Here is a 22710-nt window from a genome sequence, read left to right on the forward strand (position 1 = left end):
TCAGTGACCTCAGTGGCATAGTAACCATAAGCAATGAGGGCACACCTTTCTCCTTCTTTAACTCCAGAAGGTAGCTGTTTGCTTGGGTTACTGATCTCTGGGCAGTCTGATATTCAGCTTGCAGATCCTCCAGGATATTTAAAACACACTGGATATATTACATCCTCTCTGTTTGAAATACCTGGAATTGCTTCTGCTTCCCTGACACATACTATAAAAGCTAAAGGATACACAAGTTATACCCTTTGCCCAGAAGTTCATAACATTAGGAATTTGAGGTCTTAAGACAATCTGACTGCATTTCCTCAAGGGAACAGGCATCTGCATTTGCTCATTCTGGGTTCTATACTATTTCTCTACCCACCATTCCCATGCTTGTCTACATGTTTTAATCTACTATTTTCCTCTCTCCTGGACTCATTCCTATTACTTTTCTAGTAATGTGAAACCTACTCCACTATCTCCAAAGCTTTCTTTAACAACAGTCCCATGTTCCTTTGCCCTACTTTACCTCTTTTTTGACATGGCTTTGAATCCATGTCAAATGAAAGGAAGGGTTTATAAATTAATAAGTGAAAAGGCTTCTTTGACAATCATCATTTGTATCATATAGTTGTATAAGAACTCATTACATTATCTAATTCTCTTAATTGTTCTATTCTTTTAGGTAGTAAGGTCTTACCTTGGCTAGAAGTTGGGAACAAAAACCGCTTAAATAAACATTTCAAGATTTCCTGACAGAGGCAGGAAAATTCTAAAGGTAGGATATAAACTTTTACAATTAGCCAAAACTGTACTAAATAATAATTACTCTGAAAACCCAATTGCAAAGGATATTTTACGTTTATGTTGATTCTTTAGGTGAAGAACAGGTAAGACTCTTCCAAATTTACTCACAACCCAATTCTTAAAAAAGAAAAAAAGTATTTACTATATATGTCACAAATGAAAAAGATTAACCACTTTTTATAAATATAACTTTAAAAAATTGAACTCACACTCAGTCATGATTACTGTTGGGTTTTAGTTTTCTGATAACGAAACATGAGTTCTCAAAAAAAGCGTATGAAGAAAGAAAAAAGAAAGAAGGAAAATTGGGGTAGCTATCAATCCCATATCAACCATGTAGGATACTTGACAAAAAATACCAGTTGTTAGTGATACCAGCAGCATGGCAGTATGAGGAACCCCCTTAAAGTTATAACAAGTTGGACACCCAAAATTCAACAAAGGACTTTAAGATACGAACACCTTAGAGGGATCCATGCATTGAGACATCTGAAGGTGGGCATATCAGAGTGAGCAGGGGAAGAAGGGTTGGGGACAGAGATAAAAGTGGCAGGCACAGTCTGGTGTTCACTGTGGACAAAATGGACACGACAGCAAGGAAGGGTTGGGTATCCACTGTGACACCACTAGTGGACAGAATGGAGGGGCAGAGGCAGCAATTGGGCCTGGGTGGCAGGTACACACTGAAGCTGAGCCCAGGGTCACAGCAGAGAAGCAGTGCAAAGGGCTGTAGTATTCCACAAGCTGCTAACACCAGAAAAAGAAAGCAGCAGTTATGGGAATCCCTCCCCACCAATCCTCCTGTGGCTTGCCCAGTATTATAACCCTCACTTGGCAGATCACGAAAAAGCAAAAGCAATTTTCAAAAACTAAAAGGTCTGTATACATTACAACCTAAGCCAATGGAAAGAAAAGTCTGAGACATGTGAAGCCATATCTGTTCACCACCCCTCAACTCATCTATCATGGCAGAGCCTGGTATAGGCAGCTGAAACACCAGATATGGCAGTGTAGCTGGCAGCTTACGACTGCAGGAGAGTAGCACTGAAAGACACAGACCAGCAGACCTATAGCATGCTACGTATCACCATGGGAGTGGTACCCTGAGACTGAGGAGATTGGGTTGTAAAAAGGATGCCCACCTCCTTGTAGGATATGGGGTGATTTCCCTAACTGAGGAGACACCAACCCACAGAGATCAAGAAAGTCCCAGTAGTACAGGTAGGAGACTTGTATTTCACAAGTCTCTTGTGCTTTGGCACTACCTACTGTTAAAAAAAAAAAAAAAAAAAAAGAAAGATCTTCACTCACCAACATGTGAAACCAGTGATTTTTCAACCACTGTGCTGCAAGAATTTTAAAAACATGCAATACTTGACTATTTACTCAGGGGCACTGATCTCTTTTCCCATACACTGTCAAAACAAACAAACAAACAAACAAAAAACCAAACCCAGTAACAAAAAACAAACCAAACCGCAGCAAAACAACAATAATTGTCCAACGTGAATGCCTTGAGGTCATATAATACAGTTTCATCTTATTGGGTGTTGTTGCATAAAAAGGTTGCGTTATATTGGTTAATTCTTGGTACTAGATATCCTTATCTTCAAGTATAGGCACCTGATTTTCTTTTTAAGATTTTATTTATTTATTTTTAGAGAGATGGGGAGGGCAAGAGAGAAATAATCAGTTGCCTCTTGCGTATCCCCAACTGGCCACCTGGCCTTCAACCCAGGCATGTGCCCTGACCCGAAATAGAACCAGGGACATTTTGGTTCGCAGGCTCCTGCTCAGCTCACTGAGCCACCCGAGCCAGGGTGGCACCCGATTTAAAAACAAAAAAACAACAAACTTCACCTGAGGGTATGTTTTTATTGATTTTAGAGAGAGAGCAAGGAGGAGGGAGAGGGAGAGAGGGAGGGAGAGGAAAAGAAACATCGATGGGTTGCCTCTCATACTTGTCCTTACTGGGGGTCAACCTGTAAGCTAGGTATGTGTACTGACCAGGAATTCAATCTGCAACTTTTTTGGTACACAAGACAATACTCCAATCAACTGAGACACCCAGCCAAAGCTAGGCACCAGATTTTTTAAAAAGTCACATTGGAGCAACAAGGGTAGATAATTACCATTATTTGTGTTGTAAATCAGTCAAAATTATACATATTTTTTTTGCTCAAATCAGCAAAAAATGTATTTTTTTGGTGTGTCACAGAATTTAATTATTTGTGTGCTATGACACAGAAATGGTTGCAAACCACTGTGCTAAACAATAGAGTCAATACTTAAAAAAGAGATTAAATTCCCACAAATGCTCAGTTAAAGAAATAATGCATCGAGCAAAATGAATAACCATGGTAACAAAAAATTCAGAAAGAAAATGAAAAATATGCAGAAAATAAAGACAAGGAAGACAGTGATTAAAATGACAGAATTCAAGATTACAGTACTGAAACAATTCAACAAGATACAAGAAATTTCAAAAAATTAGTTCAACAAGTTCAGGAATAAAAATCAATGAACAAAAGAAGTACTTTACAAAAAAATTGAAACTTTCAATAAAAAACAAACAGCAATTCTGGCTGAAAAGCTCAATGAAAGAGATGAAGAATGAATTAGCAAACTTGGAAAATAGAGCAGACCAGCTGGAGGAGAGTCAGTAACACTGAAGATAGAAATCTAGAAATGACTCAGGTGGAAGAAGAGATTCAAGAGTAAAAAAATTTAAAGATTACCCTGGCTGGTATGGCTCAGAGGATAGAGTGCCAGCCTGCGAACCAAAGGGTTGCCAGTTTGATTCCTAGTCAGGGCACATAACTAGGTTGCAGGCCAGGTCCTCATTAGGGGGCGTGTGACAGGCAACTGCACACTGATGTTTCTCTCCCCCTTTTTCTCCCTCCATTCCCCTTTTTCTAAAAATAAATAAAATATTTAAAAAAATTTAAAGAACTCCACAAAAATAATCTAATTCCATTAGATTATTCCATTAGATTACAGAGAGCACAATATAAGAGTAATGGACAGACCAGAAGAGAGGGAAAAGAGAACAATGAGCTTATTCACAAGAAAAATCAACAAGAACTTCCTATATAATGGGAAAAACTGGACATTCAATCTAAGAAGCTTATAAACCACCTAATTTTCTCAAATCAAAAAGGCCTTCTCAAATGCACATGAAAGCTGACAAAAATTTGTTAAAGAAGAAACAAAGCTTGAGGTTGCCAGGGTAAAGATAGTAACCTATGAAATAAACTCCATTAAGTTACCATCCAATTTTTCAGCAAAAACTCTATAAACTTGGAGAGAGTGGTATCAAATATTCAAAATATGTAAAGAGAAACATCACCATGCAAGAATAATACATCTAGCAAAATTATCCTTTACATATAAAAAAGTGTTCTTCCAGACAAACAGAAGCTGAGGAAATTTCCCTTAAGACCTGCATTTACAAGAAATGGTGAAAGGTGCCCTTCTACCTGAAACAAAGACAAATAAAACTGAGTAAGATGATTAACAGAGAAAAACCAAAACATTTCAATTCTTGTTCAGAATAGGGTATTAAACATTTAAATATAACAAAGGTTAAAGGAGGTAAAATCATTTTAGAATAACAAGATAAATAGGTACTGCAATGGGAAATGGACCCACAGCATAGAAGATAATCTGTGACAACAGAAACATAAAAGGGGATGGGGGAAGGACTGATCTTGCACAGGTAAATTGAGATGAGGTGCAATCACAAGAAAAAAAAACTGTTGTACAATCAAACTTTTTTTTTTTTTTTTGCATAAACCTAATAGTAACCACCACTAAACAAAAATCTAGAACTGAGACACATAACATAAGAAAAAAGAAACAGCCCTGGCTGGTGTGGCTCAGTTTGGTTGGAGTATCATCCCATAGACCAAAAGGCTGGGGATTCAATTTCAGGTTGGGGCATGAATGGGAGGCAACCAATTGATGTTTCTGTCTCTCTCTCTCCCCCCACCCCAAACTCTTCCCCTCTCTCTAAAATCAATAAACGTATTTAAAAAAAAGAAAAGAGGAAAAAATCGTAAAATACCACCAAACTGAAATAATAGACAGCAACACAAGGGAAAAAAATAGTGAAAGACACAGAGCTACCAAAAAACAAAAGATAAAATGGCTATTGCTACCTTCAAGAGACACACCTCAGCTACAAAGACAAACATAGCGAAGGGGTAAAATATGATATTCCAAGCAAGTTGCATTCCCAGAAAAGTTGGTGTAGCCATACTTAAAAGAGACAAAATAGACTTCAAAATTAAAAAAGGTAACAAGAGACAATGATGGACATTTTATAATGATAAAGGAGGCAATACATCAAGAAGACGTAACACCAATATACTATATTTCACCATGTATAATGTGCTCTGGTGTAAACATTTACGATGTTTTTGTGCACGTTACACACAGGATTATACCAATTACTATACCCATGGTATGTAATCATGTAATGGGTATGTAACTCACATATAATGCACATCTTTATTCCCTCAGCAATTTGGGCAGAAAAATACACATTTTACATGGCAAAATACAGTATATGCACCCAACCTAGGAGCATCTAAATACATAAAGCAATTAACAGAAAGGGAGAAACTGACAAAAATACAAGTATAGTAGGGAACATAAATACACATTGACAGTAATACACAGACCATCCAAACAAAAACATTAATAATGAGCCCTGGCTGGTGCAGCTCAGTGGATTGAGCATGGACCTGCGAACCAAAGCATCGCCAGTTTGAGTCCCAGTCAGGGCACATGTCTGTGCTGCAGACCAAGTCCCCAGTAGGGGGCGCTCAAGAGGCAACCATACACTGATGTTTCTATCCCTTTTTCCTTCCTTTCCCCTCTCTATAAAAATAAATAAATAAAATTTTTAAAATGAAATAAAATAAAGCATTAATAATGAGAACTATAACAGCATAAACAATAACAAAAAAATCAACAAGGAAATATTAGTCTTAAATGAAACATTAGACCAAATAGACATCATCAATATTTATAGAGCTTCCACATCAAATACAAGATAACACATTCTTCTCTAATGCATATGGAATATTCAAGGATAGTCCCTATGTTGGTGTACAGAACTAGCCTTAAAAATTTAATAAAATTAAAATCATATTAAGCAAATTCACTGACCACAATGCTTTGAAATTGTAAATCAACTGGAAAAAGCTTAAAAAAGTACAAATGTGAAGATTAAATAGCATGCTGCTAAACAACAATGGGGTCAAAGAAAAAATAAAATCAGATCAAATGATACATAGAAGCAAATGAAAGTGACAATACAACATATCAAAATTTGGGGGATGCAGCAAAAGCAGTAATAACAGGTAAATGTACAGCATTACAAGGCAACCTCAATAAATAAGAAAAATCTAAACCACCTAACATTCCTCCTTAAAGACATAGAAAAAAGAGAATAAAACCTAAAGTCAGCAGGACAAAAGAAATTATAAAAATTAATGCAGAATTAAATAAAATACAGAAAAAGAACAATAGAAAAAATTAATGCAAGAAAAAGCTGGTTCTTTAAAAAAAATATATACGATATACATTTGAAAAGACTCAAAATCAGAAATGAAAACTGAGAAGTTACAATGGGCATCAAGAAGTACAATGGATTACAGGTTATACACCATCAAATACAATAACCCACAAGAAATGGAGTATTCCTTAAAAATAAATATAACCTTCCTACACTGACCAAGAAGGACTGGAAAATCTAAATAGACCAATCAACATTAAAGAAATTGAAAGTCATCAAAAACCTCCCCAAAAATAAAAGTCCAGGACCAGATGTCTTCATTATTGAATTCCACCAAATATTCAAAGATTTGATACCTATCCTTTTCAAATTCTTTCAAAAAATTGAGGAAGAAGCAATACTTCCAAACACATTTTATGAGGCCATCATAACCCTGATGCCAAATGCTGGCACTGGTAACACACACACAAAAATTACAGACCAATATCTCTGATGAATACATATGCAAAAATCCTGAACAAGATACTAGCAAACAGAACACAACAGCACATTAAAAACATAAAGTATACATCATGATCAAGTGGGGTTCATTTCAGGGGCCTAAGGATGGTTCAACATATGCAAATTGACCAAGTAATATACCACATTAACAAGTGATGGATAAAAATCATATGATTATATCATAGATGCAGAAAAAGATTTGACAAGAAAACAACATCCATTTATGCGTAAAACATTCAATAAAATAGGTACAGAAGGAAGGTACTTCATAAAATAAAGGCCAAACTCCTCAGCTAATTTCACACTGAATAGTGAAAAACTGAAAGCTTTTCCTGTAAGATCAGAAAAAGACAAGAATGTCCACTCTCACCACTCTTATTCAACACAGTACTGGAAGTCCCAGAAAAAGAAATCAGGCAAAAGAAAGCCATCAAATGCATCCAAATTGGAAATGGAGGTGTAAAATTGTCACTTTTTGCAAATGACATTATTCCATAATAGATAACTCTAAAAAATACCACCAAACAACTATTAGAAACAATATATAAATACAGTAGTTGCAGGATATAAAATCAATGTAGAAAAGTCCATTATGCTCCTGAATACTAACAATGACATATCATTAAAAGTAATGAAGAAAAAAATTCCATTTGAATTTACAAAAAATAGAAAAAAATACCTAGGAATAACTTAATACAGGAAGTGAAGGAACTATTCACTAATAACTATAAAACATTGGTGAAGAAGTTGAAGAAAACACAAAGATATTTAAAGGTATTCCATGAATGGTGGAATATGTTTAACCTGGTTGAAATTGCCCTATTAAAGCAACATACAAATTTAATACAATCCCCATCAAAGTCCCAATGGTAATTTACAAAGACAGAGAACAAAAAAATCATCAAATGTTTGTGAAAACACTAAAGACTCAGAATAGCAAAAGCAATCCTGAGAAAAAAGAACAAAGCTGAAGTTATCATATTCACTGGCTTGAAATTCTTTTATGAAACTACAATCATCAAAATAGCATGGCACTAGCAAAAAACAAAAAAAAAACACAAAAAACCAACAGCAGACCAATGGAATAGAATGACAGCCCAGAAATTAACCCACACATATATGGGCAAACAATTTTCCACAAAGGAAATATATATACTGGATGAAGGACAGCCTCTTTAATAAGTAATACTGGGAAAACTGGAAAGCCACATGCAAAAGAATGAAACTAGACTGCTGTTTGACCACATATACAAAAAGTCTCAAAATTAAATAAAGACTTAAATATATCATCTGAAACAATAAATTACACTGAAAAAATCATAGGCACTGAACTTATGGATCTTGGTCTCAAAGATTTTGTGAATTTGACCCCAGAGGCAAGGAAAGTAAATGGAAAAATGAATGATTGGGACTGTATCAAATTAAAAATATAAAAACAAACAAACAAACAAAACAAAAGGCAACCATCTGAGTAAGAGAAAATATGTGCAAACAATACCTCTGATAGGTTCCGGCCAAGATAGAGGCATAGGTAGATACTCTTTGCCTCCTCTTACAACCAAAAGGACAAACTGAAAAACAAAAAAACCCAGAACTGCCAGAAAATTGAACTGTATGGAAGTCCAACAACCAAGAAGTTAAAAGAAGAAATATTCACCCAGATAGGTAGGTGGGGCAGAGACAAGCAGTTGGGGTGGGGAGGACCTGTGGCAAGGCGGCAGCTGGAGAATTGGGGCAGGGAAGGCAGCAGCTCACAAACCAGGCACTCCAACATTTGCCTGAAGATAACCAGGAAGAACAACTAAGGAGCAAGAGAGACAAACAAGGGATCCAGTGCCAGGAAATAAAGCCTCAAAATCTCTGGCAGTAAAAACTGTGGGGGTTGAGTAGGAGAAACTCCCAGCCTCACAGGAGAGTTCATTGGAGATAGCAATAGGGTCCTAGAACATACACAAAACCACCCACCCAGGAATCAGCAACACAAGCTTTGGCAGAGAGCTGAACAAGCAGCACTGTTTTGTCTCAGACGCCTCCCCCACATATAGCACCACAAAGCAGCAATCTGGTTGGCCCTACCCTGCTGATACCTCAGGCTTTGTTCTTTAATATGTAACAGCTGCACCCAGACCAAAAAAAAAAAAAAAAAAAGGCCCAAATGAAAGAACAGATCAAAGCTCTAGGAAAAATGCTACTAAGCAATGAAGAGATAGCCAATGTGTCAGATGCAGAGCTCCAAACACTGGTAAAGTAAATAGGATGCTCATAGAAATGGTTCAGTATGGTCACCGCATAGAGGGAAAAGTAAAGGCTATGCAAAGTGAAATACAGGAAATTGTATAGGAACCAACAATGATGGGAAAGAAACTGGGACTCAAATCAATGGCTAGGACTAAGAGGAAGAAATAAACATTCAACCGGAACAGAATGAAGAAACAAGAATTCAAAACAATGAGGAAAGGCTTCAGAACCTCTGCAGCAACTTTAAACGTTCTAACATCTGAATCACAGGGGTGCCAGAAGGAGAAGAGGAAGAGCAAGAAATGGAAAACTTAGTTGAAAACACAATGAAGGAGAAATTCCCCAATCTGGCAAAGGAAATAGATTTCCAAGATTTCTAAGAAGTCCAGAGAGTCCCAAAGAAGTTGGACCTAAGGAAGCACACACCAAGGCACATCATAATTACATTACCCAAGATGGAAAGATAAGGAGAGAATCTTTTTTTTTTTTTTTAAAGATTTGCTAGGGGCCATGGCCTACAAGCCAGGCATGTGCCCTGACTGGGAATCGAACCTGCGACACTTTGGTTTGCAGCCCGCGCTCAATCCACTGAGCTACGCCAGCCAGGGATAAGGAGAGAATCTTAAAAGCAGCAAGAAAAAGGAGTCAGTTACCTACAAAGGAGTTCCCATAAGACTACCAGCTGATTTCTCAAAAGAACCCTTGCAGGCAAGAAGGGGCTGGAAAGAAGCATTCGAAGTCATGAAAGGCAAGGACCTATATCCAAGACGACTCTAGCAAAGCTATCATTCAAAGTGCTTCCCAGATAAGGTCCAGTTAAAGGAGTTCATCATAACTGAGCCAATATTATATGAAATGTGAAAGGGACTTATCTAAGAAGAAGATGGCCCTGGTTGGTATGGCTCAGTGGATTGAGTGCCACCTTGAGAACCAAAGCATCACCAGTTCAATTCCCAGTCAGGGCACATGCCTGGGTTCCAGGCCAGGTCCCCAGTAGCAGGTGCACCAGAAGTTACCACAAACTGATGTTTCTCTCCCTTTCTCCCTCCCTTCCCCTCTCTAAAAATAAATAAGTAAAATCTTAAAAAACTATAAAAATAAAATATATTTTTTAAAATGATCAAAATATGAGCAGTAAAAAGACAACAAACTCACAACTATCAACAACTCAATCTAAAAAAGAAAAACAACTAGAACAGGAACAGAATCACAGAAATGGAGATCACATGGAAGGTTATCAGTGGGAAGGGGTGGGGGATAATGGGGATACAGGTACAGGGAATAAGAAGTATAAATGGTAGGTACAAAATGGACAGGGGGAGGTTAAGAGTAGTACAGGAATTGGAGAAGCTGAACAACCTATATGTATGACCTATGGACATGAACTAAGGAGGTGGGGGGATGTGGGTGGTACGTGGGGTGCAGGGAAGTGGGGAATAAAAGGGGAAAATGGGACAACTGTAATAGCATAATTAATAAAATATATTAAAAAAACACAGTATCTCTGATAAAGGGCTCATATCCAAAATATAAATGAACTCATAACCTCAACAACAACAAAAAGACAAACATTACTATCAAAAGAACCTGCAGGGGACCTGAACAGGCACTTTTCCTAAAAAGATACAAACGACCAACAGATATATGAAAAGATGCTCAACTTCATTAGTTATTAAGGAAATGCAAATCAAAACTACAATGAGATAGCACTTCGCATCTCTCAGAATAGCTATTATCAATAAGACAAGTGGTAACCAGTGTTGGAGAGGTTGTGGAAAAAGAGGAAACTTTATTCTCTGCTGGTGGGAACGTAAATTGGTATAGAAACTATGGGAAACAGTATGGAGGTTCCCCAAAACATTAGAAATAGCTATCTTATGACCTTGCAATCCCTCTTCTGGGTACCTATCTGAAAAATTTGAAAATGTGTTCATAAAGATATATATACCCCTATGTTCATTGCAGTATTTTTCATTGTAGCCAATACATGGACACAATCTATGTATCCTTTAATGGGTGACTGGAATAAGAAGTGGTACACATATACAATGGAACACTGCTCGGCCATAAGAAAGAATGAAATATTGCAATTTGGAACACCATGGATGTATCTCGAGAGTATCACACTAAGCAAAATAAATGAGATGCTAAAAATCAAGAACTATATGATTTCCCTCATATATAGGACATAAAATAAAGCAACAAATGAACAAACAAAACAAACAAACTCACAGACACAGACAAGAGTATGAAGGTTATCAGAGAGGAAGAAGGGTGCTGGAGAATGAAGAGAATAAGTAGAGGTCAAAAATATGGTGACAGAAGGAGACTAGACTTTGGTTGGTGAGCACACAATGCAATATATGGATAATGGAGACCTGTCTCCACTTGTTAACCATTTCTGTCTCTGTAAAGTGGAGAACTGTGCTTACCCAACAGTAGTAAATGTACTTTGAAAACCATAAAGCACTATCTATTTAAAAAGCAATTGCTTTGAACATGATGCCCACAGTTAGGGGGTCTCAGGATTCAGTTTTGGGCTAGTCAGGCTACCAGAAGAGACTCACTTTGTGCCCTGGTACTTCTGTCCCTGGCACAGCTTTCATTTGGAAATCCACCACTCCCATCTTTTCTAACAAATTAGTGTTTCCTATTGTTGATTTTTCTTTCTTTGCTTTCGCTTCTTCTCTCTCTTGGGCCAATCTGAATCAAAGAGAAAATATAAAGAAACCAACCACATTATTAGTAGTGCTTTTTGTTTTGTTTTTTAATATTATAATGCTGTTTAACTTTAGAGTGATCATTTAGGGTCTCTCCATTTTCCCTCTCACCTTATGCACTTCTGGCCATTTTATCCTTCCTCAATACCTTCCACTCTTCCTCATAAGGAAGAGGTGTCTTTTAGAGCCCAATCTGCCTAGTCTTGATTATTTCTTGACAGTACCCTCATAATGAAGAGAATACTGAATGCCATCTCAACCGTCTGACTGAAATTGCCCACCTTATTTAGGCCTAAACAGCTATGCTGATCAATCATCACCGGACTCTCCGCTTCTGGTCTGTTTCTTAACATTCCACCATCCAGAATGACTGTCAGATTTATGCTTGTGCAGGCACAGCTGCAGGCACTGATTCAAAGCAGTGGCACTGTGTTCTCACCCTGCTAAGGACTGGGGCCCCAGTCTCTGTAGACAGCAGGCAATGAAGTGTTGCTGAATAAAAGTCTCATTACTATCCTGTTCATAGATATTCCCAGCTAAAGAACAAAACCAAATTCTCATCTGTCTCACCTGACCACTCCCTCAAAACATGCCTCCTGTTTGCCACTTGCCTTAGACCTTATTTTTCCTTGATCTGGAACAATCTTATTAATGATATCTCTCCATCTGCATATTTCAAAAATGTTTCCTCTTTGAAAGTTCTCAAACTTACATCTTTCCTCCCTAAGAATACCTTCAGGATTTTAAAATACTCCAATAGTTATTACAATGCCTTGATCTTAATCACTTGCCTAATTAATCTTATGCCGCTCACACAGGGATTTCCTATTATCTTTATCTTTGTATGACACTAGCACTAAGAGTCAAAAATAGTGTAAGCAACATAGTAGTGTCTATTAAAATTTTAAATATATATAACTCCAAGACACAGTAACTCTTATGGCTGACACAAACCCCACAGGAAATTCTGCATTATGCAGGAGCCATCCTTACAGGTTATTTATTATCATGAAATAGTAAAAATAGTCTATAAATGTCCATCAGTGGGGGATGGCCCACTACACTGTGGGTCAGCTATTTTCTGAAATGGTACTACACAGTCATTACAAAAAAGAGGAAAGATCAACATCGCCACAGAAGATTGTGTTTAAAAAAGATAACACAGGCATATATTTTCACAGCTTAAAATATACATATGCAAATGCATTGCATTGTCTCTTTTGGTGGAGTCTAGGGTCATGAAAAGTCAAAGGTGAGAGGAACTTTAGCTCTGCTTGTGAGGTTTGAATTTGCTAATAGCGTAATAAATTTATTACTCAATAGTTTCAAATCAATTAAGGGAGTATATGAAACCATTTACAAAATAAACACTGTTTAAATTCACATAGACTAAATCTTACCTTTGCAAAAAGCTTTCTTTTGCTAATTGAATTTGTAGTGTTCCACCTTTCCATTTTGTTTTATTTAGAACAGACATACCTATAGAGTAAAGAATTATTACCCAATTACATGGCAATGCAAAATACATTTCAGAATGTGATTTTTCTATTCAGTACATACCAAGGAAAGTAGACTTGTTAATGACAAATATACAGAGAAAACAGAATAAGGAATCTGAGATATGGAGTGAAAGGGCCTAGATACTGATCTCACTTTGACCACTTACTAACGGAACCCTTGAATTCCCTACCTCCCTGTGATTGGAAGATATACTTGAGCCAAATGTGTAAACTACAAAGCAAAAATTTTTGCCATTTGTTTATAAAGTAATTAGAAATTTCTAGTAAATGATTGATATTAGCATTTCTCACACTAAAACTATAAAATATTCATGTAATTTTCCTAAGGGGAATTAGAGGACATTTTGAAATTCTGTAGTACCTCACCTTTTCATGACCTCGTATACTTATTACTATGTAACTTCAAAACTAGCTCCAAGTGAGTAAACTGTGTTTGAACTGCTATGCCCTAGCAGCTGATTTTTCTCAGTATTTGCTATCCGCCTCATTAATAATAACCACTAATAGAGTAGATTGTTGTTAGGTACTATTTTAAAATACAAAGGTACTTTTCAATTTAACCTTCACAGCAATATTCTGAGGAAAGCAATGTCTTTGTCACACATTGGATAAACAAACTGGGGCTTAGAAGTTTAAATTAACTTGCCACAGGTCACACATCAGAGCTGATGTGTTCTTAACCACAACTCATTTGTTATACATACTTTCTCACTTAACAATAGAATTAAAGTTTTGTTTTTGTTTTCTCTCAAATGAAATAAAAAGAATGATAACACTCTTTCTCTATTAGCAGTATCTCTTGCCTTTTCAGCTTCCAAATAACTAGAATACATTACTGCATCAGTGGCAGTATGGGTTATCTCCCCTTTCGTCTTCAATAGAGACTGCAGTTTGCTGTCAGCTTTACTAAACTGATCAATTGAGATTTCATAATTTCAAGAATATGGTCTTATATGGGCATACACTAAATCCAGTCCTCTAACAGCACTCAACCACAAGAAAATAACCTCCCTAAGAAATAAATACACTGGGGAAAGGGATGGGAGTATGGCATAATATCCAGTAGAATATATATAATAGGCAATTTCTATGAAAGTTTTGTCTCTTGTCCAATGTATTTTAGAAAACCATTTTTGAGTAAACTCATTAGCAATGTGCTATTACATATCTGCTGACACCAAATGGTATTAAACTAAACCTGCTGAGTTGTAGGATACCAGAATTCTCTTGATCATGGTTGCCCCTCTGGATGACTTAAAAAGTGGCTGTTGAAATTCAGATTTGGAATGAAGTTTTCCAAGTTACACAGTGACGTAAACTGGCCAATAATATAGAAAACATCTTACATTTTTTCAGGTCTGTTTCTGCTACTCTGATGTTGATATATGCAAAAACTTTCTGTGGGTTTCCTAAAAAAATAGAAAAATAAATTAATTTAAAACTTGATCCAAAGAACAATGTAAAAATGATTCAGTTTCTAAATGTTAAAAACAATGAGCTCTTGGAAACCTACTCTTTCAAAGAAAAACCTTGTTTATTTTTCACTGGACACAAAGATTGCATTTTTCCAAATATGATTATCAAAATATTCCAAAATAATGAGTTACAAAATATCAAGTGGTCAGTTAATTATGTTATGTTGTTATATGTTATGATTCCATGTTAGTGATATTCTACTAAATAGGACACTCAATGAATATTATATGTTAGCTCTGAAAACTGAAAGTTACATGTTTCAGAAATTGCATGTTTTAGAATTTAGATCATTTTTGATTTCAGGAATGTAATTCTGGGCAAGTTCCACAGCATAAGTTTTACCTCCAGGACATAGGGCAGGGTATGCAGGATGGTGCCTTACAATGATACACAAATCACTTTTAATGTTCCTGGCTAACCTTCATCCCTGTAGTTCCTTTATTTTGTGATAACTGACCCAGTTAGATCTGCCTTTAACTACCCATGAAGGACTGTAACGTTACCTTGGTCATCTTTCCGAGTGATGATCTCCACATCAGAAACTTCTCCAAATCTGCTGAACTGATTTTGTAGGTCCAGCTCAGAAACGTTCTGGCCAAGGCCACCCACAAAAAGGCGCTTTGTTTCTCTGTTGGCTTTCATAAAGGCTGCACACAGTGTGTTGTAGTAGGAAAAATAATTTTCTATCTCCAGAAAAGAGTCCTTTCCATTAGTTCTTCTCAAACCTAAAAAAATATTTAAAAAAGAAATGAAACCCAATTCTTCACCTTGAACCTTCTATGCTAAACTGGTCGCCTGAACTTCCACTATTATATTGTTTCTAAATTTTATCCCTGGAGATTATTACGGTCAAGCTCTATATGCACTTTCTCCATGAATCCACTTTGGAACAGCACCTCTACAGATAGACACAGGTATGGCAGGTGCTTTGATGCTTTCCCTCAAATGAGCACAATATTCATTTACTTAGCCACCTTGTTAGACTTTTTTCTTTTATTCACTTACTCACTTTAACAAATCCTGACGGAAATGGAATGTGGCAGGTCAACATGCTAAAGGATTAAAAAAAGAAGGCGCTCCATTCTGGTGTCCTCACAGCCATGTGAGAAGTAAAGGATGCAATTACAGCACTGTCACAAGAGGAATGCCTGCAAAGTGCTGTTCAGGCAGAGAGAGCAACCGATATCATCGCTAATACAGACTTGTTTTTTTGTTTGTTTTTACTATGTGCCAGCATTGTTTGACAGTTTGCCTGCATCTCATTTTTCAGATGAAAAGGAGATGAAGTTACTTTCCTAATGCCATCCAGAGAATTACCAAAGCCAGAATTACAAACCAGGTCTAATTTAAGAATCTTTAATGTATAACTACACCAGGAAAATTGCTGGATTAGAAGGGGCTCGGGAAAACTCTTCCAGAGGTACTAAACTTGGAAGCCCTTTATGAGATCTCTAATCTCGTTTAGCACCCACAAGCACCCAATACCACACCCTGCTTTTCCCAAAGAGCTGAGATTCCTCCCAGTCTACATCCCAAAACAGCTCTCAGAAACCCAACGCATGCCTCGTGTTCTGGGCAAGAGGCACACCGTACATCTCCCTGGTAGACTCCCCTGTCCGCAACCTACCCACCCCAGCCTTCTTCCCCCTGAAGACCCAAAGACAAGAAGGGACAGAGGAGGCCAAATGGCCCCATCAATTCCCATTCTCTAAAACCGCTGCTCACCACCACGTCTCTCCACCAGCGCCGCTTCCACCCCTAACTTCTAGTCACGTGTCTCACTAGGCGTAATCTCTATTCCTTCCTACTCGATTTCCAACCCAGCCTCCTAAGGTTCCGTTACCACATTCAGCTCCCTAGAGCTCTTTATTTCGTTTCTCACCCAGGATACTGCGATGTCTCCACCATTGAACACCCTAAAAGGACCCAAACCATAATTCTATAATTTCTACTTAAGAGGGTTAGTTATTGCCATTTACCCACATCTAGACTAGGTCTGCATAAGCGAGGCGAAAATTACGAGAACCTTCACACGGTGCCGGAAGCTACTCTTTCCTGAAGTACGCATCCGGGCCGTCCCAAACTTCACAAGCGTAGGTTGGGCTGTTGTGCCCTTTGGCTTCGGGTTGGAGCGAACTTACTCTCTCCAAGCATAGGGACTGCTGGGGAACAGTTTGTCAGCATGTTAAAGAACAGAAACGAGCTCAGGATACTTTGCAAGGTATGGTTGTACTCACTGACGATGCTTATACTCCCTTGCCTCCCCACGGAACTCCTGGGATGGTCCGCCCCAGGAGCGCGCGAGACTTTAAGTGCCGGGCGTAGCACCGGTTCGGTTCGCCGGGCGAATTTCTGCTAGAGCAGCCGTATGGACCCTATGGAGGCGGAGGTCCACGCCTTAGAAGCGGAGATCGCGGCCCTGAAGCTGTTGTGGGAGGAGCTGCTGGCGCCGGCGGAACTCAGCGCTTCAGTCCAGTACGTGGCGGTCCTCAGGTCCTGTGGGTCGGCAGAATGTCTCTCGGGCGGTCCGAACCTCCCTGCAGAAGTTTCCGAAGGACCAAACGTGGGCAGAAACGCAAATCTGTGATAACGGTCTAGGATGATAAGTCCTTGTGGAGACCCAGTTAGTTATGAGCGTGTGGCAACGTGCTAACTTGTTTAAATTGCACCGCTCTAAGGGAAGTAGGGGAAGTGCCTGTCTAAAGGACAACAGAGCGGTTTTGCACTAACAGGCAGGGATAAATGAAGAGAACTATCTGCCACAGAGCGGTGGTATCTTAACGTCTTTGTTACTTCGTAATAGGGCCCATCGATTACTTAGTGCCAGATTGAGAAAGGCAGGCAAAGATCTTTCTTTATGTGCATCATCTCTTTTAGTACCTATGACAATCCTCTAAGGTAGGTGCTATTTTTAATCCTGTCTTAAAGTTAAGGAACCTGAGGCTCAGTGAGGTTTCCGTAAGTTGCTTGCCCAAGGTCTCGGAGAAAGTAACCCAAGAGTCTATCTTTAAAGCCCAGGCACTTTGTTTACCTGGAGGGGGGGAGAAAGGGTCTATGTACCTATTGACTCAAACTTGTAAGCTACCCTAAAGCAGAGACTATCTTCGTTTTTTTCAGTCAAAGACTAATTTGACAGGTACAAAGAGAACGAGGTTTTCCTGAGCTAACGGGGCAAGAAAATGAGGGGTTCTAAAGAAGATGTTTGCATGCACGTTGGATGAGGTCATGAAGTTGTAGAAGAAGCTGTAACTGGTGAAAGGGAGAGGGAAGCAGGTGAACAGGGAACAGATATGTTCCTCCACAAGTGCAGGTGCTATTTCAGGGGTACTCCACAGATTGGAAGCAGTTGTATTACTTGGGAGTTGGACAGAAATACAGATTTGGCTTCACCTCCACCCACTAAGTCAGAATTTGCACTCTTAAGAAGCTCCCCACACTATTTTGTGCACATTTGAAAATTTGAGAAGTGCTGCATTATACTGTGGGGAAAAATTTTGTTGCTCTAACTGGCCACAAGATGTTATTAAACCAGAACAGTATGTAGACTGTTATTGTAATCTGGGCCTTCTCAATGATCAAGTTGGGAAAGTTGGAAGAGTCCAAATTATGGATGACATTAAATATTAGTTCAGGGCATTCAGATTTAATGTGAGGTTTCTTTTCACTATGGTGTAGAAGGAAGATTGGGATCTGTGTACCAAGTTTCTTTGTTCTTTATTTGTGGTGAAATACCATAGATTTTATCACCTTAACCATTTATAAGTGGGCAGATCAGTGATGTTACATACATTCATAATACTGTGCAATCATCACCACCATCTGTATAATTTTTCATCTTGTAAAACTGAAACTATACCCTTCAAACCACATTCCCCACTTTCCTTAGCCTCTGACAACCACTATTCTCCTTTCTCTGAATTTCTTTTCGAGGTACCTTGTATAAATGGCTTCATACATGTTTGTCTTTGGGTGACTGACTTATACACTTAGCCTAATATCCTCAAGATCACCCATATTATATGGCAGAATTTCCTTCCATTTTCAAGCTGAATAATCATACGTACATACATTTTGCTTATTCTTCTGTCGATGGATGATGTTTGGGTTGCTATCCTGTAGCTATTGGGAATAATGCTGGTATGAATATCGGTGTAGAATTATCTCTGAGACCCTGCTTTTAATTCTTTTAGATATACTCGGAGATGTGGAATTGCTGGATCATATGGTAATTCTATTTTGAACTTTTTGAGCACCCCCAGTAGTGTTTTCCACAGTGGTTGTACCATTTTACATTCCTATCAGCAGTCCGCAAAGGTTACAGCTTCTCGAACATCCTCTCCAGCACTCTTCTGTTTGTTTTTTTAAAAAATATTGGTCATTTCTTTTGTTGTTGTTGTTTTTAAGATTTTATTTATTTATTTTTAGAGAGGGGAAGCAGGGAGAAAGTGAGGGAGAGACATTAGTGCGTGGTTGCCTCTCGTGCACCCCTTACTGGGGACCTGGCTGTAACCCAAGCATGTGCCCTAAACTGGGGATCCAATCTGCGACCTTTTCGTTTGTAGGCCAGCACTCAATCCACTGAGCCACACCAGCCAGCGCTGTTTTCTGATGTTTTTTAAAAATAGCAGTTCTTATGGGTATGAGGTTGTAGCTCACTATAGTTTTGTTTTGCATTTTCCTAATGGTTGAAGATGTTGAGCATTTTTTCATGTGCTTATTGGTCACTCATATATCTTTGGAGAAATGTCTAGTCACATCCTTTGCCTCTTTTTGAATCATGTTTTTTTTTTGTTGTTGTTGTTGAGTTTTAAGAATGTTCTATACATTTTCCATATTAATCTCTTAACAGATATGTAGTTAGCAAGTATTTTCTACCATTCTGTGGGGTGGCCTTTTACTGTGTCAATACTATCTTTTAGTGTACAATTTTTTTTCTTGAAGTCCACATTTTTTTGTCTATTTTTTCTCTTGTTACCTGTGCCTTGGCTGTCACATCTAAGAAATCATTGACAAGTCCAATATTATAAAGCTTCTTTCCTGTATTTTATTTGAAAACCTTTGTTACTTTAGTGTTACATTTAGACCTTTTATCCAGTTTGAGTTAATTTTTGTGTATGATATTAGATAGGAGTTCAACTTCATTTTTTGCATATGGCTATCCAGTTTTCCCACCATCATTGAATGGTATCAGCGCGCTTGTCAAAAATTATTTGACTACATGTGCAACAGTCTATTTCTGAGCTTTCTATTTTTGTTAATATATTTTATTGATTATGCTATTACAGTTGCCCCATTTTTTCCCCCTATATTCCCCTCCACCCTGTATCCCCTCTCCCACCATCATTCCCCGACCTTAGTTCATGTTCATGGGTCATACATATAAGATCTTTGGCTTCTCCATTTCCTGTACTTTTCTTAACTTCCCCCTGCCTATTTTGTACCTACCACTTATGCTTCTTACTCCCTGTACCTTTTCCCCCCTTCGCCCCCCTCTCTCTCCCTGCTGATAACCCTCCATGTATGTGATCTATATTTCTGTGAGTCTATTTCCATCCTGGTTGTTTGCTTAGTTTTTGTTTTTGTTTTTTTTTTTTTTTTAGGTTCAGTTGTTGATAGTTGTGAGTTTGTTGTCTTCTTACTGTTCATATTTTCAATCTTCTTTTTCTTAGATAAGTCCTTTTAACATTTCATATAATAAGGGCTTGATTGTATTGAACTCCTTTAACTGGACCTTATCTGGGAAGCACTTCGTGTGCCCTTTCATTCTAAATAATAGCCTTGCTGGATAGAGTAATCTTGGATGTTGGTCCTTTCCTTTCATGACTTTGAATGCTTCTTTCCAGTCCCTTCTTGCCTGCAAGGGTTCTTTTGAGAAATCAGCTGGTAGTCTTATGGGAACTCCTTTGTAGGTAACTGCCCCCCTCTTCTTGCTGCTTTTAAGATTCTCTCCTTATCTTTCCATCTTGGGTAATGTAATTAGGATGTGCCTTGGTGTGTGCTTCCTTGGGTCCAACTTCTTTGGGACTCTCTGGACTTCTTAGAAATCTTGGAAATCTATTTCCTTTGCCAGATTGGGGAATTTCTCCTTCATTATGTTTTCAACTAAGTTTTCCATTTCTTGCTCTTCCTCTTCTCCTTCTGGCACCCCTGTGATTCAGATGTTAGAACGTTTAAAGTTGCTGCAGAGGTTCTGAAGCCTCTCCTCATTGTTTTGAATTCTTGTTTCTTCATTCTGTTCCGGTTGAATGTTTATTTCTTCCTCTTAGTCCTAGCCATTGATTTGAGTCCCAGTTTCTTTCCCATCATTGTTGGTTCCTATACAATTTCCTGTATTTCACTTTGCATAGCCTTTACTTTTCCCTCTATGCGGTGACCATACTGAACCATTTCTGTGAGCATCCTATTTACCAGTGTTTGGAGCTCTGCATCTGACACATTGGCTATCTCTTCATTGCTTAGTAGTATTTTTTTCTGGAGCTTTGATCTGTTCTTTCATTTGGGCCATATTTTTTTTGTCTTGGCCCACCTGTTACATAGTAAGGGGTGGAGCCTTAGATATTTGCTAGGGCAGGGCAACCCACCTGTCACTGCTTTGTGACGCTGTTTGTGGGGATACATGTGAGAGGAAACAGTGCTGCTTGCTAGACCCTGCTCTCTGCTGGCTTTCAGTCATGTCCTCTGCTACCCACATGCTAATTGAGAACTTATGGTACTGATTCCTGTGTGGTTTTGTGTATGTTCTAGGACCCTGTGGGTGTCTCCAATGAACTCCTGTGAGACTGAGAGTTTCTCCTGCCACCTCGACTCCCACAGGTTTTTTCACTTAGAGATTTTGAGGCTTTATCCCTCCCCTGCCCCCCAGAACCGTGGATTGCATGGTCTGTCTCACTCCCCAGTTGTTTTTACTCATTTATCTTCATGCAAATGTGGGAGTGCCTGCTCTGCCATCCTCCACCTTGCCACAGGTCCTCTCCAACCCTGCTGCCCATCTCTGCCCCTCCAACTGGTCTGGATGGACCAGTTTTTTCTTTAACTCCTTGGTTGTCGGACTCCATTCAGTTCAATTTTCTGGAAGTTCTGGTTATTTTTGGTTTTAAATTTGCTGTTCTCCTTTTCGTTGTGCAAGGAGGCCAAGTGTATCTACTTACACCTCCATTTTGGCCAGAAGTTTTAGCTTTCTTGTTTATTGCTTTGATCTGTATGTCTGTCTTCATAATAATACTACACTATTGTTTAGTGTAGCGTTGAGGTAGGTTTTGAAACAAGAAGGGTCTTCAGGTTTGTTTATTTTCAAGATTGTTTTGGCTATTGGGATTCTTTGAGATGCCATATGAATTTTAGGATGGCTTTTTCTACTGCAAAATATCTCATAGGGATTTTGGCAGGGGTTGCATTGAATCTTTAGATTGCTTTAGGTAATTTTATTAATATTTTTAATAATATTAAATCTTCCAATCCATGAACTTGAGATGGGTTTCCATTTAGTTATATCTTCTTTAATGTCTTTCAGTGATATCTTGTAGTTTTCATTTTACAAGTCTTTTACCTTCTTGGATAAATTTAATTCCTAAGTATTATAGTCTTTTCATTGTTACTGTAAATGGAATTGTTTTTGTAACTTCTTTTTCAAATTGTTTATTGTTGGTTTGTAGAAATGCATCTGATTTTTGTGTGCTGAGTTTGTATCTTGCTACTTTGCTGAATTCATATGTTAGTTCTAACAGGTTTTTTTGTGTGTGTGTGGATGAAATCAGGAGGGTTTTCTACATATAGGATCATATCAGTACAGTAGCAAACAAAGATAATTTTACTTCTTTCTAACTCAGATGCTTTCTTTCCTTGCTTAATTGCTGTGGCTTGGAGTTCTATTACTATGTTGAATAAACGTGGTGAGAGTGAGCATCCTTGTTCTTGTTCTGATGTTAGACTAAAAGCTTTTAGC

The 22710-nt window shown here is 38.1% G+C and overlaps 2 protein-coding genes across 9 annotated transcripts in view; one reads left to right on the forward strand and one right to left on the reverse strand.

The window, feature by feature from the left end:
* Window positions 1-16800, reverse strand: part of NOL8 (nucleolar protein 8) — a 39939-nt gene extending 23139 nt beyond the window's left edge. For 4 of the 5 annotated variants that reach the window (XM_045844890.1, XM_045844888.1, XM_045844891.1 and 1 more), the window contains exons 1-6: window positions 16494-16548; window positions 15272-15493; window positions 14639-14701; window positions 13173-13251; window positions 11620-11755; window positions 838-906 (exon numbers count right to left, since the gene is read on the reverse strand). In XM_045844890.1, coding sequence (XP_045700846.1) covers window positions 838-906; window positions 11620-11755; window positions 13173-13251; window positions 14639-14701; window positions 15272-15410 — 486 coding nt within the window. In that variant the 5' untranslated portion in view covers window positions 15411-15493; window positions 16494-16548. Of the gene's footprint in view, window positions 1-837; window positions 907-11619; window positions 11756-13172; window positions 13252-14638; window positions 14702-15271; window positions 15494-16493; window positions 16549-16751 lie in introns of those variants that run through there. The other variant, XM_045844889.1, reaches the window with a different exon arrangement.
* A 61-nt stretch (window positions 16801-16861) lies between these two features.
* Window positions 16862-22710, forward strand: part of LOC123822774 (centromere protein P) — a 278910-nt gene continuing 273061 nt past the window's right edge. The window contains exons 1-2 of one of the 4 annotated variants that reach the window (XM_045844933.1): window positions 17098-17243; window positions 18959-18993. In XM_045844933.1, the coding sequence (XP_045700889.1) occupies window positions 18971-18993 (23 nt within the window). In that variant the 5' untranslated portion in view covers window positions 17098-17243; window positions 18959-18970. Of the gene's footprint in view, window positions 16990-17092; window positions 17244-17337; window positions 17667-18958; window positions 18994-22710 lie in introns of those variants that run through there. The other 3 variants (XM_045844932.1, XM_045844929.1, XM_045844930.1) reach the window with 3 other exon arrangements.

Source organism: Phyllostomus hastatus, unplaced genomic scaffold (genome assembly GCF_019186645.2).
Source record: "Phyllostomus hastatus isolate PE091 unplaced genomic scaffold, TTU_PhHast_1.1 phas_contig_41, whole genome shotgun sequence".
In the NCBI taxonomy this organism is placed as follows: domain Eukaryota; kingdom Metazoa; phylum Chordata; class Mammalia; order Chiroptera; family Phyllostomidae; genus Phyllostomus; species Phyllostomus hastatus.